Source organism: Thunnus maccoyii, chromosome 10 (assembly GCF_910596095.1).
Source record: "Thunnus maccoyii chromosome 10, fThuMac1.1, whole genome shotgun sequence".
In the NCBI taxonomy this organism is placed as follows: Eukaryota; Metazoa; Chordata; class Actinopteri; order Scombriformes; family Scombridae; genus Thunnus; species Thunnus maccoyii.
Genome location: NC_056542.1, coordinates 19,960,107 through 19,980,551, shown reverse-complemented (window position 1 = coordinate 19,980,551; position 20,445 = coordinate 19,960,107). Strand labels below are relative to the sequence as shown.

Genomic DNA, 20,445 nt, shown 5'->3' with positions numbered 1-20,445 from the left:
GTTCAAGTACAAGTTCCTTACTTAAAGCAAAACATAAATACAGACAGGCAACAAGAAGCAACATTTCAGCAGATCTGACCGATGCTCTTGCTCTGCTTTTCTGCATTTCAAATTATTTATTTTGACCAAACCTTCTGGCAGTGATATTGACCTTGTGGCCAATAGTCACATCCAGCCCACAGTTGTTCATGAGGTAATTCACAAAGTATACATTCTAGCTCCAGTATTATTGTCCACATAGAAACAGCAGACATAAAGGTCTATTTTTACTCAAAAAATATATCAGTCACACAGGGTAGATTAGATACCACATGCTCATAGATTGCTGATGTTTAGACGAAACTGTTTTCAAGATACAGTAGTCATCAATCAATGTTATTCTTTATTCCAAACTGTTTAGTTTATAATTAATTGCAAAAGAGAAAAGTTTCTTGTATAAAAGTAAGTAAGACTTGGGGCTGCCTTCCTTAACTGTTCAGCTTTGAGCTGTCAAAAATTTGAACATTCTATAAATTAATGAAATCTCATCAAAGTAACAAATCTGGATGCATCTTGTTCAAACATTTCATAAGTCTGTGTTCAAGTACTTGCAAAAGATAACTGACACTTTTCCCTCCACTAAAACTGATGCAGCCCCGAATGGTCCATGAATGAGTTGCTGTGGATATTCTGCAAATTTTCTCTTCCATTCCTAATTTATATGTATTGAGAAGCCTAAAGGCAAGCCTACATGTATATACAAACAGAATTTTAAGAAATACTTGGAATCTATCTGCTGTGGTTTCAAACACTTGCCAAGGCCCACATGCCTGTGATCTGTGAGCATTCAGAAAGAGCTGTGGAGCAAAGTGTGGGCACAGAGGAGAAGAGGAGTGCGCAGATGTTGGGAAATATCCAAATACACATATTCAAACTATCCACACCAAGTATAAAGCTTACTCCAATCTCCACATCACCAAATTTGTCAGAAGCAATGAAATACATTCTTGTTTTGGTTCTAGGGATGTCAGTCAGTTGGTCAGTCCCCCCTTTTGTTCAAGAGTGAAATATCCCAACAATTATTGGATTGATTGCCATGAAATTTTGTACAGATATTCATGGTCCCCAAAGGATGACTCCAACTGATTTTGATCATCCCTTGACTTTTTGCCACTGTAGCACCACTATAAGTTGGATGGATGACCATAAAATTTGGTACAGATATCCATGCTCCCCTAAGGTTGAATTATTATAACTTTGGTGTTCTCTTAACTTTTTATCTAGTGCCATCATCAGGTCAAAATAGTTCAATGGTTTATGACAAAATAACAGCAAAGAAACCTTCAGGCATTGATAATGATTTGATCTTGCCATGAATTGTGCATGTAATGACATCATGTAACTAATTATGTATCTATATACGCTTCGCCCTTTGTCACATTGACCATATGCCTAATGAAGACCCAGTAGGGTCAAACATTGCCTTTTTCAGTCCAATAAAATGTATATCTATAATTCAGTGTGTGTGCAGACACTCCCTACTTTTTCCTTCAAAATACCTGCAAAAATAATGACATTTCCATTGCCTTTGTGTTTAATGCTAAATAACTGATGGTTAGCTGATTGTGCCTGAGTGCTGCCTCACAGAGCCGTGAACATGGTCGTAGACTCTAAAGGCCCTATTTTAACTTGCTTGGCGCTGTTTCATTTGGATCAACCTCCCACCTGTTTGCGTCTCTTCTCCCATCTGTGTGCACCATGCATGTAGTGCTGGGCACCAGCACTACATGCATAGTACAACACAGACAGGCAAAATTTTACATTTCAGAAAATACCAAACCGTCGGAGCGCTGCTTTCGCTGGCCATTCTGATACCACAAAAATGGGGCCATTAGTCTTGTCAGATTGCATATTTCACAATGATTTGATAAAACCAAGGACTGTGGAATTTTCTCAATCAACATAAGATAATCTAATTATTTAAATCAAGTAAGAATACAAAACAGTGACACTGTATTTAAGTAACAAAGTTTTTTTTCCCCAACAGAAAATATGCACAACACTGCTCACATGCGAATGTTTTAACCCCTCCAGTTTAGTTCGCTTTACTGATTAAAGAGCAACATAAGCAATAAAGCAGCCACAATAAATCTAGCTCCTCCAGTCTGTCAAATACAGCCAATTATATGTGAGCAAAATCTCCCAATTTATGCTACAAAGATGCTACAGCTTCATTGCAGTTATCACCCACATGATCCCTTTTCATGAGCTGAACCATTATGATTCGAGTGACCGGCCACTTCATCTCACCTGAGTTAAGATGATTCACCTAGAAAGTCTATTTGGCTGCTATCCTGAGTGTGCTTCCTGAGCCTCAATTATGTTGTTAAACCAGCAACCTTAAACATAAAAGCCCTCTAGCCATCCCTCTAAAGCGACACTAATTAGACGGCAACTACAGCCAAAGGGGAGCTGCATTACCATACCTACCTATCACTTGGGTGTCTGTGTGTGTGGGTGAGCAAAATATAAAGAACAAAAGAACTGGTCTCAGAGTATACTCCAGTAAGACTGCAGGCTTCAGTGACTGGCACAACTTCCTACTCTGGAAGCTGCTCCCAAATGTGTCTCTATCATTCACGTTAATTATTCCTCTTACCTTGTTGAGAAGGGAGCTCATGACTTCTTCCCTGAATAACAATTCAATTAATTTGTTATACTTAACGGCTTAGGTGTAGTGACCGGCAAGGAGACTGAGCTTTAAGACATTTATATAAAACACTGATGATCAATAAATATGATATTTGCTTTGAGGTAATGAGCCGGAAGATATTATCCCTGGGAACCACTGGTGTCCAGTCCTGAGCCATGGAAAACTCTGTAGGTTTTCATTCCAACCAAATTCTACAGCTGCTGATTTCACTAATTAGTTCCTCCCTCTCTGACTGAAGGTGTGTTAATTAGTTAAATCAGCTGGTGGAACGTTTGGTTAGAATGAAAGCTTGGAGACTCTGCAAAGACACCTGATATGACTCTCTTCAAGGGAACAATTGTGCTCTGTAACCCAAGTCAAAAAATTAACCCAAGATAAATATATCTCTCTAGCAAGAAGTTAAAAGATTCCGCCTCTCTTCGTGAACAAAAGATGCACCATCCCTGGAAAATAAACAACAGTCCACTTTATCTCATGTCTTATTTCATTTATCATTGCATGGCTTCAACCTTGAAACCAAGCTTTCCCATAAAGCTGATACTTACATTACTTAAGCCATTGCATGACATTTTATTAAGGTTTGTTCAACCATGACTTCAAGCTACAATTATTTGGTCGCCCTTTCAGCTCTCAATAATGTTTTTTTTCAAAAACATGAACAGAAGAATAGTTTCTCACTAGAGAGAAACTGTATCAAACAGGTGAGGAAAGGTCTAGCTTTCTGAAAAACAAGTTCATCAGCTACAGTCATGTGACAAGCAATGACATAGAAATGAGATAGAGCTCAATGATTCATTCTTGTTATATCGAAATCGCGATTTGAACTGCAATTTTAAAATCACAAGAGCCGTGATTTTACTTATGACTAATATAATTAACAATGTCTAAATAAGCTGTAACAAGCTTAATTACTCTCGTAATAACAAGTAATTTAATTGTTGCCATTCAATTTACTCAATGAGTTGGCAAAACAACGAACAAGAAATCTCGGCATTTGCCTGGATAATATGCTCTCACCATACGACTGTTTCTCCATTTTGGTCAAAGATTGTTTTGCGGGGGAAGAAATACCCCTCTGTGTAATTTGGGATGTGTCTTTTTGCTGTTCATGACAGATGCTGTGGTAATCCTTTTTTGTACATAAAAAATCTAGGTACTTGTCCAGCGTCTTAGCTAGCAGGAAGCTCAGCAGTTGTCAAGGGTAAATGACAGACACCTGGTGAAGAGAGTTGTCAGAATCTCTCAGTTTAACTTTTTGATACATTATATAATCACATAAGTTTAACACATAAAAAGCTCTGAACTGAGAACCTCAAATTTAAGAGCTGTGAAGTAGTCAGTCTGTGAAGCTAACATTAACATTAACCTAAATGGCTACAGTGCAACGCTGTCAACTCCATCATTGGGGGTGATTTATTTATTTACCAGCAGCTTGTCATTGCTAGCTATGCAGTTCCTATTATTTAAATATTATTAAGTAATGTCAAGTATAACACTAATGCAATATTTTGATAAAATGAGAGCTAAATCTGTCAATGTTTCTTCAGAAAACTAGGCAATCTTACTTAGAAGTGACTTTTGTCTGACCGACTGATTTAAAAAAAGAAAAGAAATAAAAAAGAAACTTGAGATAAGTTTGTGTGATCCTGTTTGGTACAATCATGTAAACCACATGGCCTGTAGTTTAATAGAAAATAAATGCAATTTAAATCACAATGCAATATTGGTCAGAAAAATTGCAATTATTTCCTTACACTGTTTGCAAAAAGGTTCCACCATCTTGTTTTAATCTTATATAATCTGACAGATACTGAGAGACTGGTACAGTATTTAAAAAACAATGTACAGCAAACATCTTAGTGATTCAATGCATTTATGTTGTTTAATACAATACAAATGGGTTTCATGAAATAGCTCTTACCTGTCAAGCAAAACAGCAAAATTACATGCTATAAAGTATATTATCTGTCTAAAAATGCACAGTCGGAGGAGCAAAACTAACTGAATTTTGAATTCACAATAAATGGAGACCTTTTTAAATGGAATAATATACTGTATATTTGGTGAATGCAGACTGCCAGAGGGGAAAGGGGAGGAGGGCCATGGCGTAATAGAGTATTAAACCACAGTGAGGATGGCTGGTCAGCTCTGATAACAACACCTTTTCCACAGCAGATGTATCTGTCTCCTTGCTCTGCCTCATCCTTTCACAGACGCAGATGAATCTCAGGTCACTGTCAATGACACACAGACACACTAGCGTGCAGCTGGTCTGCGGGTTGTGGCTAAGGCCAGGCAGGGGTGAGAGGTGACAAATAGTTGAGACCAGAAGATATGACATCGTCCTCCACAGCTAACTGGAAGAGGATACTGGAGATACAGATGGAGGACTGTCTGTGTGTTAGCCATGTTAAGGTTGTTACATTGAACCAGCTGCTACAGTATGTGCCAATTGACCAGGCTGCAACCCCAAGACAATGCTCAAATCCATGTTTCACGTAAGTCTTAACCTTCCTCTGACCTGACATCCCATTCCACTTTGTTGTCCATTCAGAATGTCTGTGGGTATTTATGTAAGAATCTTTTGTGCCACTAGCTAATAAAACAACCAATCAATTGACTCTGTAGCTTGTTGCAATACACAAATAAAGCTGCATTTTAGTCTGCTACAGCAAATTTACAAAAAGAGAGAGAGAGACAGAGAGAGAGAGATTTGCAAGATTAGCATGCAACACAGGTTGAAAAAAGAAGCAGTAGCATATTTCAGTACTGTCAGACAATTTCTGTATGACTCAGCTGGAAACTAAAGCCCCAGTTTCTGCACATCCAAGAGACACTGTTTGTATGGCTGCTGAGGTGGACAAGTGAGCATGGTGTGTGTGCTCAGTGGCACTTCAACAAGAACGAAACAGTCTGCTGAACAAGGTATTCAACCAGAAACTTTTCAGCATCTTACATATATCAATCACTACTACACTTACAACTATCTAAACTTAATGTTTTCTGATAGCCCATGTCCACCTCACTTTTACTGGTGCTCATGAACCACTTTCTGAATTTCTGGCCCCAAAATAGTAGCTACACTAGATAGTACTTTCTAATGGCCAATTCCTCAGCAGATTCTCACTACTTTCAAGACAGGCGCTCTGGACTTTTCAATCTCCTTTTCCACATGTGCATGTCTCCTTTTCATCCACTGAAACATTAGCACCATGCAACAGTAAATCCAGCACAACATGACTCTGTGTAGTTGTCCTCATGTCTGAAAATGAAAAAAAAATCGCAAACAATGGTGACCTTTTTTAAAAATCTGTTATTGGACTAATTTGCCTACTCTTCACGGTTCTTCAGATGCAGTGAAAATGCAAATAGAAATGTCCAAAAGGGACTTTTACTTCCTGGGCTTAGTTAATGTGGCACCTTAGTATTTGGAACTATTTGGTCGAAATGGGTAATAAGACTATTAAGGGAGTTCTTGCTGTTGTATACAGCAGCTTAGTCCATTTATTTCGGTCAAAAATACAGACAAATGTTTGTGTGTCCTGTAATTAAAATTACAATAAAATAATGAAGACAGTGTTGTATTTTGAAAGCTATCAGCAGTAGATGCATGTAGGCTGTACGTAAGCTGGGGCTGCATTGCCTTGAAGTCAGTGGAAGCTTCTATCACTGTTAGTATCTCTGCCTCCTCCATTGTGCATTCTTTGATGTTTGACTGTTGAAAGTTGATGTCCATTTGCTTCTGATGACCGCAGAAGAACTGGCAGTTTATTGTAGATGTCTAACTTTCAAACTTCATTGTAGTTATCTGTAAACTCTCTAGACATCATGTCATCCACTTTTGACCTGAATTCTGCAAAAATAAGAGAACTATATAGTCCTAACAAGGTGAACAAAGAAAGCAAGATACATTGCCATTAGCTGTTTTTTAAGCTTGATGAAGTATTTAATGGATTTTTCCTTTAAGACTACTCCGATACACTTTAATGGATATCGCAGAAGACCCATAACTTTTCACACTAATGAATCTGCCTTACAGAAAACTAGGTACACTTGACATGCCGACACATTCTTCTTCACAAGGTCATCATCCTGCAACACTGACTTGTTCATTAAAAATAGAAAAAAAATTGAAGATTATCGATAGCAAGCAGACTTCTTCGATCTAATTCAAAATAAAGGAGAATGTGATAAAAAAGGGCCATTCTTATTAAGATCTCACCACATTCTCTCTTCTTTTTATTTTTTCAACACTCTTTCCACTTTCATGGGAACGGTCGTCTCTAATTTCTCCTGGGAGCCACAAGCTGCTGCTATCTCAGCTGTGTTTACTAATCTTCCCTCGACACCAATTTCTCAGCCCCACAAAGTTAATACTGGTCCAATGTAAATAGCCTTATCTCATAAACTCTTGTTATCCCCCACCTTGGCTGCCCAATGTGATACATGGTTAGGAGTCAACACAGGGGGATTAAGTCAGAACAGGAAAAAAAGAGAAAAACACTTCCTGTGCCAGTATCTGCAGTAAGGTTATAGACTTTAAATAACACAGTGAAAATGTCAAGGTCCACCTAACAAAGGCATACCACTGTCACTAAACAATGACACCAATCAAAATGATAACATGAGTCACACACTGTTTCAGGTGTGGAACTGGCAGATGAGCAGATAATAAATTAAACTGAATTTGTCTCCTGGTCCTCAGAGCTGATCGATATAGAGTTGATGCTCAGGACTTCTTGCCGTCTCGTTATGTGCAGATTACAGTACCTGCCTCATTCCACCTGTGCAAGTCTGCTCCTCTGAAGGCCCCTAATCACTGCAAATAGCATGGCTGTAAGTGTAATTTTTACTGGTACTGGCAGGTTTGAATCCAAAAAAGGGTTAGGGTTCAGTTCAGTTTACTTGGTCAACAGGCAAGGTCAATACTGGGGCATCAGTCACTCAGACAAACAAATCCAACAAGGGGCAGGCAGGAAATATAAGGTTGAGAAAGCAGTCAAGCAGGGTCAAAACAGGAACAAAGAATACTGGAAAGGTTGGTGAAACACACAAGTCAATCTAAGACTAATGAGGGAATGAGCTGAGGGAGACTGCTGGGGAAAACTAGGTGAAGGAATGAGGTGACTGCATGGCAAAAGGGAGTGGTAGGATCTGAAATGACAGGAGACTTAGTGACATGGCATGAGAACAAAACCAGATGTAAATAACTAAGTGTTAGTGGGATTCATGACAGCAACCCCTGGAAAACTGCAGGGGCACTGGTGAGACCAAAAGGCATAACTAGGTACTCATAATGTCTGCTAGGAGTATTAAAGGCCGTCCTCCACTCGTCCCCCTCTCTGATCCTCACCAGATGATAAGCAGTGGGAGTGGGTACCTGTTTTTGAAGGTGATGTCATCAAGTCCTTGTAGTCGATGCAAGGGCATAGATATTTGTCATTTGTGCCCACGAAGAAAAACCCAGCTCCAGCATGAGACAAGGAAGGACAAATGATCCCTGCTGCCAGGGAATAATTGATATATTTCTCCATAGTTTTGGTTTCGGGAGCAGACAAGGAGAAAAGCCGACCTTTAGGGGGGGCAATACCTGGGAGGAGGTAAATGGCACATACGAGGTCATACGATGCGGCAGCAATGAGCCCAGGCCCTGTTGAATACCTCCTTGAGGTCCAGGTACTCATTGGGAACTCTGCAAAGATCTGGATACTCAGAGGGAACAGGCAGAATGGAAGCAGATGACAGGGCAAATCTGAGACAGACAGCATGACAGTGAATACTCCACTGCAGAATAGTTCCCGAAGCCTAGTCCATGTGTGGGTTATGTCTCCAAAGACAGGGGTACCCTAAGACAGACTGTTGTGGTGCATGGATAGGGTGAAAAGTGAGTGTTGCAGTGGTGTGCAGTGGTTGGCATTGGCGCCAGAGTCAATGAGGACCCTGACCATGTGGGTCTCTCCAGAGCAGCACAGTTGTGCAAGAAGCAGAGGTCAAGAGGGCATTTCAAAGTTCATGGTTAAACTTACCAGTGCCCTCTGGATGACTGGTGGGTCATGTCTTTTACTTGACAGGAAGAGGCAAAATGGCTGTCCTGGCTGCAGTACAGGCAATTGTTCTCCCTAAGGCGGCACTGTCGTTCCACTGTGGAGAGACAGGTACAGCTGAGCTGCATGGGCTCTGGAAAGTCATTGGGAGCACCAGAAACCGGTTCAGGAGAGAACCCTGGAGGATGGGATGACTGGTGAAGCGGAGCCTGCGGAATAGCTGACAGAACTCTCTCTCTCCTATGTTCCTGAAGAAGGTTGTCAATGTGGATGGCAAGAGTGACAAGTGCATCAAGGTCCACTGGGAGATTTCAGGCTGCAAATTCATCCTTTATGCAGAGAGTCCATTGTAGAAGTTGTCAAAGAGTGAAGGAGTGTTCTAATAGCTCTCCACCCCCATGGTATGAAACTTGATGGGGTAGTTGGACATGGACCACCCTCCCTGCACCAGGTTGAACAAACCTCAAGCTGCCTCCCTCCTGGGAGTAATGTGATCAAAGACCTTCTGGAAATCAGTAGAGAAGAACTTGACTGTTTATCCACATAATGCCTATTTGGAAATTTGCTCCAACATTTTTGGAGATGTGAGGAGCCACTGGCTGGATGAGACCAGCTGGTCATCTCAGCCACTAGCAGCCCAACTCCTGAGATGATCGGCCGGTCAACATCTGTCGTCATCCCATAATCTGATGAAATGATCTGTACAGCTCTTTGATAATTTACAGCTGGCTCTAATGTCTCTGTTGAATTTTGATATATGATATAATTCCTTTTGGAAGATAAATGTTGGTCTCACAGATTAAATCTAACAATTGTGGCTGCCTCATTGGTTTGTCTGAATGTAAAGTGAAGCTTAATGTTTTTGCTGGACAGAACAACCGCTCTGCCTCTGGGGCCCCATATGTATAAATATCACTACATTTCAATAAAAATAAATGTATTAAAATGAACAGATCGGTCTATATTAAATTTTATTTTATTAAGGTACATAACAGTTTGGATTTTTATTATAGCTACATTACAGACTGAATAACATAACATACTGCATCTCTCTGTCAATTAGGTTTTTTTGTGAGAAAAAAGTGTTAGTGGAACTTTGAGTTGAGATTATTTTGTGATAGTATAGTCAGGTAGTTGTGTTGAAGCGTCCTCCCGTCCTCAGAAGTTTTTACTCCTAAGTCAAACTTGCCAAGTCCAAACTAGCAAGTACACAAGTCCGAGCTTGGCACGCTTGGTATTGAGAAAGGCCCAGTGACATGGCATGAGAACAAAAACCCAGATGAAAATAACTATGAGTTAGTGGGATTCGTGACAGTAAGCTTTAATTAAACCCAAAGGGAAAAGTATTAATTATCCCAATGCCTGCCGTGAATTGGCTGGTGGCTGCGGGTGGATTCTTACACTGAATGCTGATGACATGGAGGTAAATGAGGTGCAGTTTAGGGTTAAGGACTGAATTTGGGATTTATCAAGTTCAGAATTCAATATGGATACATGCCTGAAGGCAGGGAGGATTTTTAGTCCTGTATATCATAAATCAAGTATGCAGCTTTTAAAAATAACACCATTTATCCCTGCAGGACGTTTTTGACCATTTTCAAAGGCTACTTGAGTTGATATTTTGCAGAAGGATGGAGTGCTCCCTGCGGCTAACAATTATTCCTTTAAAATCCAAATCTACTAGATTGTATCCTCTTGATTACACCGTATCTTGTCATCTTTACATCTGTTCCTCTTAACTTATCTATCTTTATATCTGCCACATTAAGTGTCTGTTCTGTTTCCAAATTAGGTGTCTGTCCTTTCCTCCAAGCTTGTAATATTGCTGCTGCTATTATATGGGCAAGCTCTCATGCACAATGAATGATTAAATGTATGTTTTTGGCATGGATTGGTTGAAATCTCATTATCATACAATAGATTGATTGATTGGTTACAGCAGAGAGAGAAGTCGGTATCTTAATCATATTGCAAGTTTCTACCATAGAAGTGCTTCAGCAGAAAGCCCACTGCTGCCACTGATATTTTTGCCGAGGAGCTGAAACAGCACTCTTCTCTTTGTCAGTTCCCTGTAGGTATTTGTTAATGCAGAGATGGAGGAGCGCCTTATAAACTATGCATGTCATCTCCCTCTGGCAACCACCAGTAGAGAGGATGATGGCAGGAAAATGCTGGTTTCCATTAGTCCTGTGAGGCTGGTTAACATAAAATTATCCTTGGGGTTAGCAGGAAGCAGACAAAACTGGGGTGAGTGCTTCATTAAAACTGATGCATAATGGACGCCGGACATCTATAAAGGCTGATTTGCACACAGTCACACTTTTCTGATATGTTGACGACATCGATTCAAACACAAGTCCATTTATTTCCCCAGACTTGAGGACAATTTAAAGAGCAACAGAAGCATGCATGACAACTGCTGATACGTGACACAAAAATAGTTTCTGGTCTTGTGCCACATGAACGCTTACTTCATGTATTTCAGTGTAGGATTTACAGCGTGACAAACTGTTGGTCAGCTCTGTCCATTCAAAGATCTGCAAATTGACAGACATCTAACTATACACAAAATAGTTGCCATCTGAAGAAGTAGTCAAGTACAACTACAAGAACAACTACAAAACTACTCACCCCGCAGGAGGTCAGAGCTGGCATAAGGTGAACTGTATGTCCGAAACAGCAGCCAGTCAAAGTCATCCTCCTCCCCTTGGGTGAAGTCACACAGATTGGGGTCTGAATCCTCCTCAAACGTGCAGCCAGCAGCTGGAAAAAAATAAAAATAAATCAATGTCAGTCACTGAAAGAAACAACAATTACGGTTTTACCGTTAAGTTGTAAGAAGGTAGATTCATCTTACCAATGGCTTTCATTATCAATTTGTTTATTATTTTATCTATTCAAATTGCTCATTTTGTCAGACCAACAATCCAAAACCATAATACTAAGAAAATAAATATTCTCATTTGAGAAGGTGGAACCAGAGAATGTTTGAAATTTTTGAAAAACAATTAATCAGTTATCAAAAATGTTAGTCAACTACCCATTAAATCCAGAGCCTTAGTTTGTCACAAGTTGATGTGGGCTGTATTTCTTTTCCTTCCAAATCTCTTCCCATTATAGAAACTAGGAGAAATATCATATAAGAAAGATGTTCTTATATCTTGCACTTCCTGTTCACTTTGAACCATACACCAATCTTACAGCTGTCCACAATGAAACGTGCACTGCAGCCACACCGACCACTTCTATACCCCTTAACACTAAAGCAATGACCTGTGTTTGCTATTGATGTGAATGTGTCAACACAACTGAGCCGACCAGGCTTTGCACTGCTGCTCCCAACCCAGGTTTTACAAAAGTCTGCTGCTGCTCAGCTGCACAAGGGTTACTGTAATAACTTGAGTGTTATGGATTAATATACAGTAGTTCCTTAGAGTAGACACTGATGGTAACTCGTGGCCTTCTCAGACATATATTTGGATCTTTGCATTTGCAAAGATAATTCAATATGAATGTAGAGTGTGAGTTATTAAATAAAGAAAAATTGTGTAATAAATTTACACCAGATCAGAACTGCAATGTTGTAAATGTAAAACAGCACTACAAACTCAACAATATCAGCACATAAATTCATTCAAGGTCTATGCCTTTTAACTTTCAGTGTCAGGTACCTGTGACCAACAGTCTGGTTTGAATGGTCAGATGCAGGCTGAACACTAGTTCATTATCATACATGGGGGTTTGTGTTCAAATTGCATTAAATGAAATGTTTTCACATGTGCACAATGTCTCTCAAACCAACAATAAATCAAGCAATGAGCTGTAATTACTTTAGACTCACACAAAAGAACACAATCCCTGGCAAAAGCAGTAATTGCCCCTGCATCTGAGGAGAATTACCCCTCCCATAAAACATGCACAAACAAGACTACATATCCCAAAGCCCATTCACAAAGGCACATACAAAGAGTAATAACATTTGGGGAAAGCAGGCACCCTGGGGAATGTAGTGATTATCATAATACCTCACAACCTGCTATTCCATGCGCCAAAAAGCTATTTTTTTCAAATTATATTTAATAGCTATGGCTTTAATGGCCCTTGGGTCCTGAATAATGTGCTTCAGTCGTTGCTCTCTGCATCTGTTGCCATATTTCACATTAGTCCATCGGTGTGAGAATTACAGTCTAACAGTGGGCAGTTTGAACAGCCCAATCATAAGACCGGAGCCTGTGTCAGTAATAATTGGAGCAGGACAGCATGAGACACGACATGCTAATGATAGGAATAACCATGAGCAGGTCCTGAAGGTGACCCTTGTCGTCTACAGCTTTATTACTGCTCATTCTTTTCTCTAATCTGCCATTAAACAAATGGTCTCAATATGACAGGCTGCAGACAAAAAAAGCAGCTGGCTTCAGCATAGTGAGGACACATTATTCTCATTTTTACTACTGATGTATAAGATAGCCACACCTTCCAATCGTTAAGAGGTTATTGCGATTGTTTGATATGTTTCAAGTCATCAAAAATGGAGGACACAAATCGGTTCTTTGATAGGGCTGAGTATCATTTCATTTTTTTTTTTATTTCAATAGCAGTAAAGAGTTCTGGTACCAATATCGAAACAAGGCTTTTTTCAATACCTTAGTTTAAATATGCCAAGCTTTTCAACATGTCAGTGTTAATGTTGTCCTAAAACAAATTGTGCAACTTTCTCTAGATAAAATTTAAGTTTAAAAACAGCACAGTATCCCAATTTGCTGATTTAGATCAGGAAATATCTCAATAAAGAAAAAGACTAAGAGTGTACAGTCAAGCTAACAAAAAAAAAAGAGAAGGCAAAGCTTCACACTCATTACTCTGATGCATTCATTATTATTTATTGTTATATAATTGTTCTCAACCTCATGGCCACAATCTTACTTTAGTGTGTTAGCATTTTAACATTTGCTTATTATCGCTCAAGAGAAAGTGCTGCTGAGGCTGAAGGGAATTTTTCAGGTATTTGGTCGTTAAAAAAAAAGCATTGGATGATCAAATTAATCCTGATGGGGGCATGAATGTATTTACCAATGGCAATATACAAAATTTGTTGAGAAACCATAAATGGCCAGTTTAGGAACCAACAAATGTCTGTACAAAATGTCTGGCCAATCAAAGAAGTAAATGTTTAGATATTTCATTGAGTAAGTGGAAACTTTGAGCTGCTGGTGGTGCTAACTGAAAAGTCAAGTGATCACCAAAAGCATTAGGATTCATCCTAATGAATGTCTGTACAAAATTTCATGACCATCCGAACAACAACGCCATCCCTGGAGCCATGGCGCTTGCATGGGCAATAAAAACAAACTGAGACTGCGAACTCACTTAAGCATTCAATGTACTGGATGCTACAGACACAGTTCAGTCAGTACTCAAGAACAGTATCAAGGTTCAACCTATAGTATACTCTCTGATAACAAAGATGTGCCAGGTTCTTGCTCTTTCAGTTTAAAAGGTTACAGTTGGTCCAAGGTGCTGAACTTTCTCCAAGTGGTGTATTCACTGCAGCACAAACACACTCAGGGTGCCCTTTCCTATACAGCCAACCAATTACACTCTTGCATCTCCAGTGATAATACGATAACACAGAAGCGTTTCAACCATCGTGTAAGTTTGATCCATTGGGTGATAGTGGCATCCAACCAGCAAAGGAGGGAGTGTGGGTTTCTCCCTCTAGGTTTGATTTATTGCCCCATGCTGGGCTGTTACTGCACAGATCTGCTGCTGGGGCCAAGGGTTAATTGTCCCACACTGGGGTCTATTTCTAATGGAACAACCAGAGATATGGGACCTGACACATCAAAACGTTGGCACTATATTATTCCCTGCTGCTTCAGTAAATGAAGCCTGTAGACTCCTCCCTACAAAAGCCTCATCATCCAGAAGAAGGAAGCCGGGATCCGAGGCCAGCACTGCCCGGGAATGTCATCTCCTCAGAACACACCAGCAGAGATCCAGATCATCTATCATGACAAAAAACACTCCCTCCTTTGCTCTTTCTGGAGGACCAATGGGTGTGTGTGGTGTCAGTGGTCATTTTTTACCTGAATAATTGCAGCACTATTTAGTGCAATGACCAGCGCAAAATCAGACACTGCCAAGATTTTGCAGTTAAGATATGTTTTGTGTTTGTTCATTCTGCTGTTAGCTGATATAAATCAACCTCCATTTTAAACATATGTAGACTTTTATGTAGGTGTTACTACATTGTTCATAAAGAAACTAGTGATAGGAATCATATGATATATAGATACATTAATAGAACAGATAATTGCACAATAGAAGTGACACATCTACTTGTCAGGCTAAAAAAAACATGGTGTGTCATTTAAAAGATAAACTGAAGAATTTTTAGATATATTTTTAAGTCAGAAAGCACTAATTCCAACATATTGAAACTGCTCACTAGTACCAAATCAGCCTGTTGTATAGCACAGCACTGTAGAGTGAACAAAATGGAGAAGGAACAAGATAGGAAGCTTCTGAAGATGATGAGGGGGGTGATTTGCACACTCTGGTGAAAGAAATGTCTGTCACTTGGTTTTTACCTCTTTGTTACACACTAATCTCGCTGCTAACAAAGTCTTTACACTTGATGTGGAGAGAATCAACACAGATTGCGCCATAAATAAATTAATACATAACCTCTCCAACTTTATACGGCAACCAAAATAACTTCAGATTTACACCGTTGCCGTTTCCAGGAGCAGAACTGATGAGCCACGCTCTGTCTGAGGATGGTTGCAGTAGCTCCTCTTTGATTTCATAAGGATATAAAAGAAGGTGGCAACTTGTTTACCAGACACTCCAATTTGCCGCCACATTCGTAGGGATACGTAAAAATGTTCCTTAGTTTTATACGTGCAGTTAATCAAGGCTGCGAGTCTCACTCTGCTCATATCAGTTGTTAGCGTCACATGTAGTCTTTCATATTAGATGTACTATCTCATCTTCTGTTTACTTGTATAATCCCCTGCCTTGCTATCTAATTAGGCTGTCAGCTATGCACAGTGAATATTGTCAGAGTCTCTGCTTATCCCCTTTATTTGCATATGTTTTAAGCATAAGGACGCTGGCCTAAGCTTATTTAAGGTGCAGCTACTCCAACAACTTTCCACTTGAATAAATCAAACACAGCAAAATAGGGAGAGGATCAAATCAAAGAAGTGGCTGAGCCCTATAACCCATAGTCTCAACAATAGTTAAGGTGTTGTTGATATTTCAAATTAGAGCCACAGTCAAGAAAGACCTCCTAAATCAAGAGTGGGCCGCGATCAAAGTGTAATCTCAAAATGTGCCCTTTTTCTTCTCTAATATCTCAAAGAAAAAGAATGATATGTTATTAAATACAGAAAGCAATCCTTTGATCTGAAACACTGCAGTTAATCTTTTCACTGGCTTCTAAAAGATTCAGTGCAGCGAGTGAGCAGAATAAAACAGCTGAGCCCAACACCACAGAACAGTACTTGTACAGATTGTAAATTAGCAGTACTTGTTTGAGTACCCAATTGTCATATCAGCCACTCACAGAGGTAGTGAAAAGCTGTATGGGAGAATGGTGGTGTAAATTATCTCAAGAGATGCGATTTGGAGGTGCTACAGTATGTACATGGCTCAAAATTCTGGGCTCCTTGACAACAGCTCACTAGTGGGATGAAACAACAATCTTTAGTCTTTCACGTGTTACAGGATCCCTGTCCACCTCTGGGCCACAAGGTCCCTCCCCCATCCATACAGAAGAAAGAAGAGAGGGATGCAGAAGATGATATGAAAATGCAAAAATATTAATTATCTGCAGTTAGAGGTGGGCAACAAGGTTTAAATCATTTATCATGGAATATATACAGTATATTGATAGTACTGCAAAGCTGGTTATGGAAATGTTTTATGTTTTATTAAAATTTTATCTAAACATAATATGACGCTTCAGCTGTCTGAGTTATCTTCCACAGTTAGTCATTTTAGTAAAATATTCCCTCTTTGTGTCTCAACAGACAGTGTTTTTCTGTTCAGCTACAGTGGATCATAATAAAAAGAGGGACTTTGGCACTAAAGTAACAGTAATTTTGAAAGATACTGACTTGACTAATTTAGACATCTGAAGCTTCATATTAGCTACAAATAAACTGTTAAATACATTTTTGCACAGAAGGAGGACTGTGGATTTTGAACCTCATCACTTACATTTGAAGCACATTTGGAAGGGATCTTCTAATGGCCAGTATGAACAGGAGGAATGATTACAGCAGGAAAAACGTGTCACTGTTGGCCTAATAACAAATTAATACAATTTTAAAGCAATGGCTACCATGATATAAATAGCATAATGTATAAATAGTTTCAATCTATTTTCAACTCTACAGTATCAAATAAGTGAAAAATTAACTGCAGTAAGCATACACAGAATGTACCCGTGCTTTGTGTCCACTTTAGAAAGTTTACTAATTACTGGAGTAACTTTCAAATTGACTGTTGTCAGCAGAGTCCTTCATGGTACCTTCAAACACAGCAGCATAATCAGTGAAGAGCTGTTTTAGACTAAATGGTGGACTCAGTGACTGAACGGATGTTTCCGCACATTAAGGTTTAATCTTCTTTAGTAATTTTCAACCGAGACCTTATTTACTTTGGCTTCACTGTAGAGCTTTATATAGCTCTGTATGCACTACCTGATGCAAAAAAAGATAACTAAATTCAACCTTTTCCCACCATGTGAATGTTTTTGCCAGTCAGCAGCTTGCATTAACCAAACATGCACTGAACAGAGCATCTGAGAATATGAGGGGTATGAACAGTATTTGAGCAGCAAGTTTCAGGTATTAATGAAGAAGAATTTTAATGTAAGCAAGACCCATCACACTGTGGGTGTGACTGTTCTAATACACGCCCACATTGCAAAATATCTGCACTGCCAGCACAAAACTCTGTCAAATTAATATAAATGTTCTTTTTTAAATAGTACAAATTTAATTTTGTTGAAATAGTGGAAATTGTAAGAACTTTGGGCCACCAGACAGTGGTTGGCATTGTACATGAGAGTTTCACATCCAGTTACAGATGAAAATAAAAAATCAGACAATGTAGGGAAGCAAGAGTTACAACTACACACAGCTGTGCTCATGTGGCTTTGAAAGTAAAAAACAATCTAGTCCTTATTGTCTCATCCTTATTGAGACTGCCAATTTCAAGACACAGACCAAAACACTTATAGCCCAGTTTCTCATTTATAATAAAAAAAATAGTAAAAATAATTATGTGTGTGCTCAGAGAAGCCATTCACAGCCTTTGCTTTAATGTCAACTCCGGTCTCTGCCCTTAATTATCCAGCAGTCAGGACGGAGTAATGAACACCAGAAACTGTGATGTCACCTGGGAAATGCAGCGTGGTGATGAGGCACTGATGCTCGTCGTGTCATCGTCAACAAAATGGGAAGCAAACCGTGGTGGGAACACAGCCTGTACCTGAGAGCTCCACTCCAAACAGAAAGCCTCATATCAAGTCAGGTGTGACTGAGTGTCTGGCTGGTAGGGATCCAGGTGGGAATGGGTGAGTAATACCGGAGGCAGTTACGGGGGGAGGAGAGCGGTTGATTTGCATTGCAGTGAGTGTGGCCCGATGCATCAGCAGGAGACAGGTATATTTATTCTCTACAGAGGCTCTCCTCCACAGCACTCCCCTGGCTGCTTCTGAAAGCCATCCATCCCACACCTGAATACGCAATGAAATCATCTCTCTGCCTCCCCAGGCATTAATAACTCAACCCCGGTGGCTAGATGGGCCCGGTCACACAGGGAGGGCCAGGAAGCAGATTGAGAAAAGAAAGGGTTGGAGATGGTGATCAGGTAGAGTAGGGGTGCTGAGCTTTGGGAAGACTACGCAAAAATACGCTGTAACAGAGCATCAGAAGGAGGATAAGAAAATAAATTCAAAAGTTACACAATTTTCCCTTTTTTGTCTTCTGAGCGTGAACAATGACACAACAACTGTATTCAACTTGAATCCTGAGATACTAGTCAGCTCTATTCATCTTGAAATTAATTTTGCTTTCACTTTAAAAGACCGGTACAATATGTCATCCTCGACGGCGGGTTGATAATAAAAGTATCTCAGATGTAAGAGTAAGAGTCAAAAAATATTATTCTTCCAATATCAGCCATCTCTGTGCTATTCTGAGGGCAACACAATGGGAAAACAAGAACACTAAGACAAAAGCAATCTGAGCTTGTTGTCTCCTTTTTCTCCTTCTCTGAGAGAGAGAGAGAGAAAAAGAAAACATCAATTATTCCACTTCCAGGTTCCTGTGGGTTTAGGGTAGAGGGTGGAAGAAATCTCAGCTAACACTGCTGATAAGGAGTTAGGTTTAATTATCATACTTTTTTTCAAAATGTGGTTCTATTTTGAGTTGATGTCTTTTCTTTGGTAAGACTGGATAGCAACCATCACCAATTTGAGATGCATTTCTCTTCAAATGCACAGAAGCAAAAGACGTGGGTACAGGTGGATCATGACAGCACAGCAAATCTAAATGCTCATGTAAGTAATCACTTTCATTAGCAGGAGGAAATCTTATGTCTGGTGGCTTACTTTTAAACATCTGTTTCAATTTAGAGTCTAGTTTCATAAATGCTCGTTCAGATTTGAAAGACAAATTTGGAGAGACTTTATAAAGGAACTAATTTGCAAATGTAAGTTCAAAGCAAGTGAAGAGTATCCACAGTGTGTCTGCATAGTGGAGGAGGCCCTTGACATGGTGAAGTACCATCAGACACATGTCTCTTGGCTAGAGCACACTTTTTACTCCAGTTAGGGGGCTAAGACGCAGCAGCAGAGGAGTTCTTAGGAAAATTAGTGACTATGTATTGAGATTTGCAATTAAAGGACAATTCCACCTGCGATCCTTTCCCGGTTTGTCAAATGGAAACGCCCACCCAGCTGTTAGCAAAAAGCTGTGATGTGAGTTAGAGCCAGAGCACTTGGGAAAATAGCATTTTGACACTAAAACATATGTACTTTGACCAAAATTTGAATATTCAGATAGTAATACATGTGGAACACTACTGGGAAGCTACAGAATGATATAAAAACCTCAAAAAATATTGTACCCACCCTTTAAGCATTTAACCAAATGCTGCATTTTATTTTGTTTAACACAGAAGGGTGGCTGTGTGATGGATGTTTTTCACCATTTTAAAATACTTTAACAATTACAAGCTTTTACAAATGAAACAATAATGAAGTTTGTTAAAGGGGACCTATTATGCTTTTTCAAATGTCAGTCATAATGTTACAATGTCGGATGTTCATATTAAATGTGGCCAAAGTGTCAAATAATGAGGTAAACGTATGTAGAAGTAATCTTTGTGAGTAAAAAGCAACAGCGTCAGACTGCTCAGAAATCTTAAGTTTTTCTAGTTTCAGCTCGAGCCGACGTCAGCTTGTGATGGAGTTCTTTATATGGTTATATGGCTTCTTTGTATCTATTTTCTAACCTGGTTATTTTACATTTAAAAATCATTTGCAAATAGCTAATTTTCAAAAAGATCTACATAACAACACGTGCAAACACTATTTTTTTACCCAGTGATGCAGCTGCAACATTTGTGAAAGCTGTATTTATCTCCATGCCATCAATGTCATATGCACATTTTTGTTTAAATTATTTT

The 20,445-nt window shown here is 39.4% G+C and overlaps 1 protein-coding gene across 2 annotated transcripts in view; it reads right to left on the bottom strand.

The window, feature by feature from the left end:
- ptprub (protein tyrosine phosphatase receptor type Ub) overlaps positions 1-20,445 on the bottom strand; it is a 168,343-nt gene that overhangs the window by 111,861 nt on the left and 36,037 nt on the right. For both annotated transcript variants that reach the window (XM_042423347.1, XM_042423348.1), the window contains exon 2: positions 11,368-11,499. In XM_042423347.1, coding sequence (XP_042279281.1) covers positions 11,368-11,499 — 132 coding nt within the window. The remainder of the gene's footprint in view (positions 1-11,367; positions 11,500-20,445) is intronic.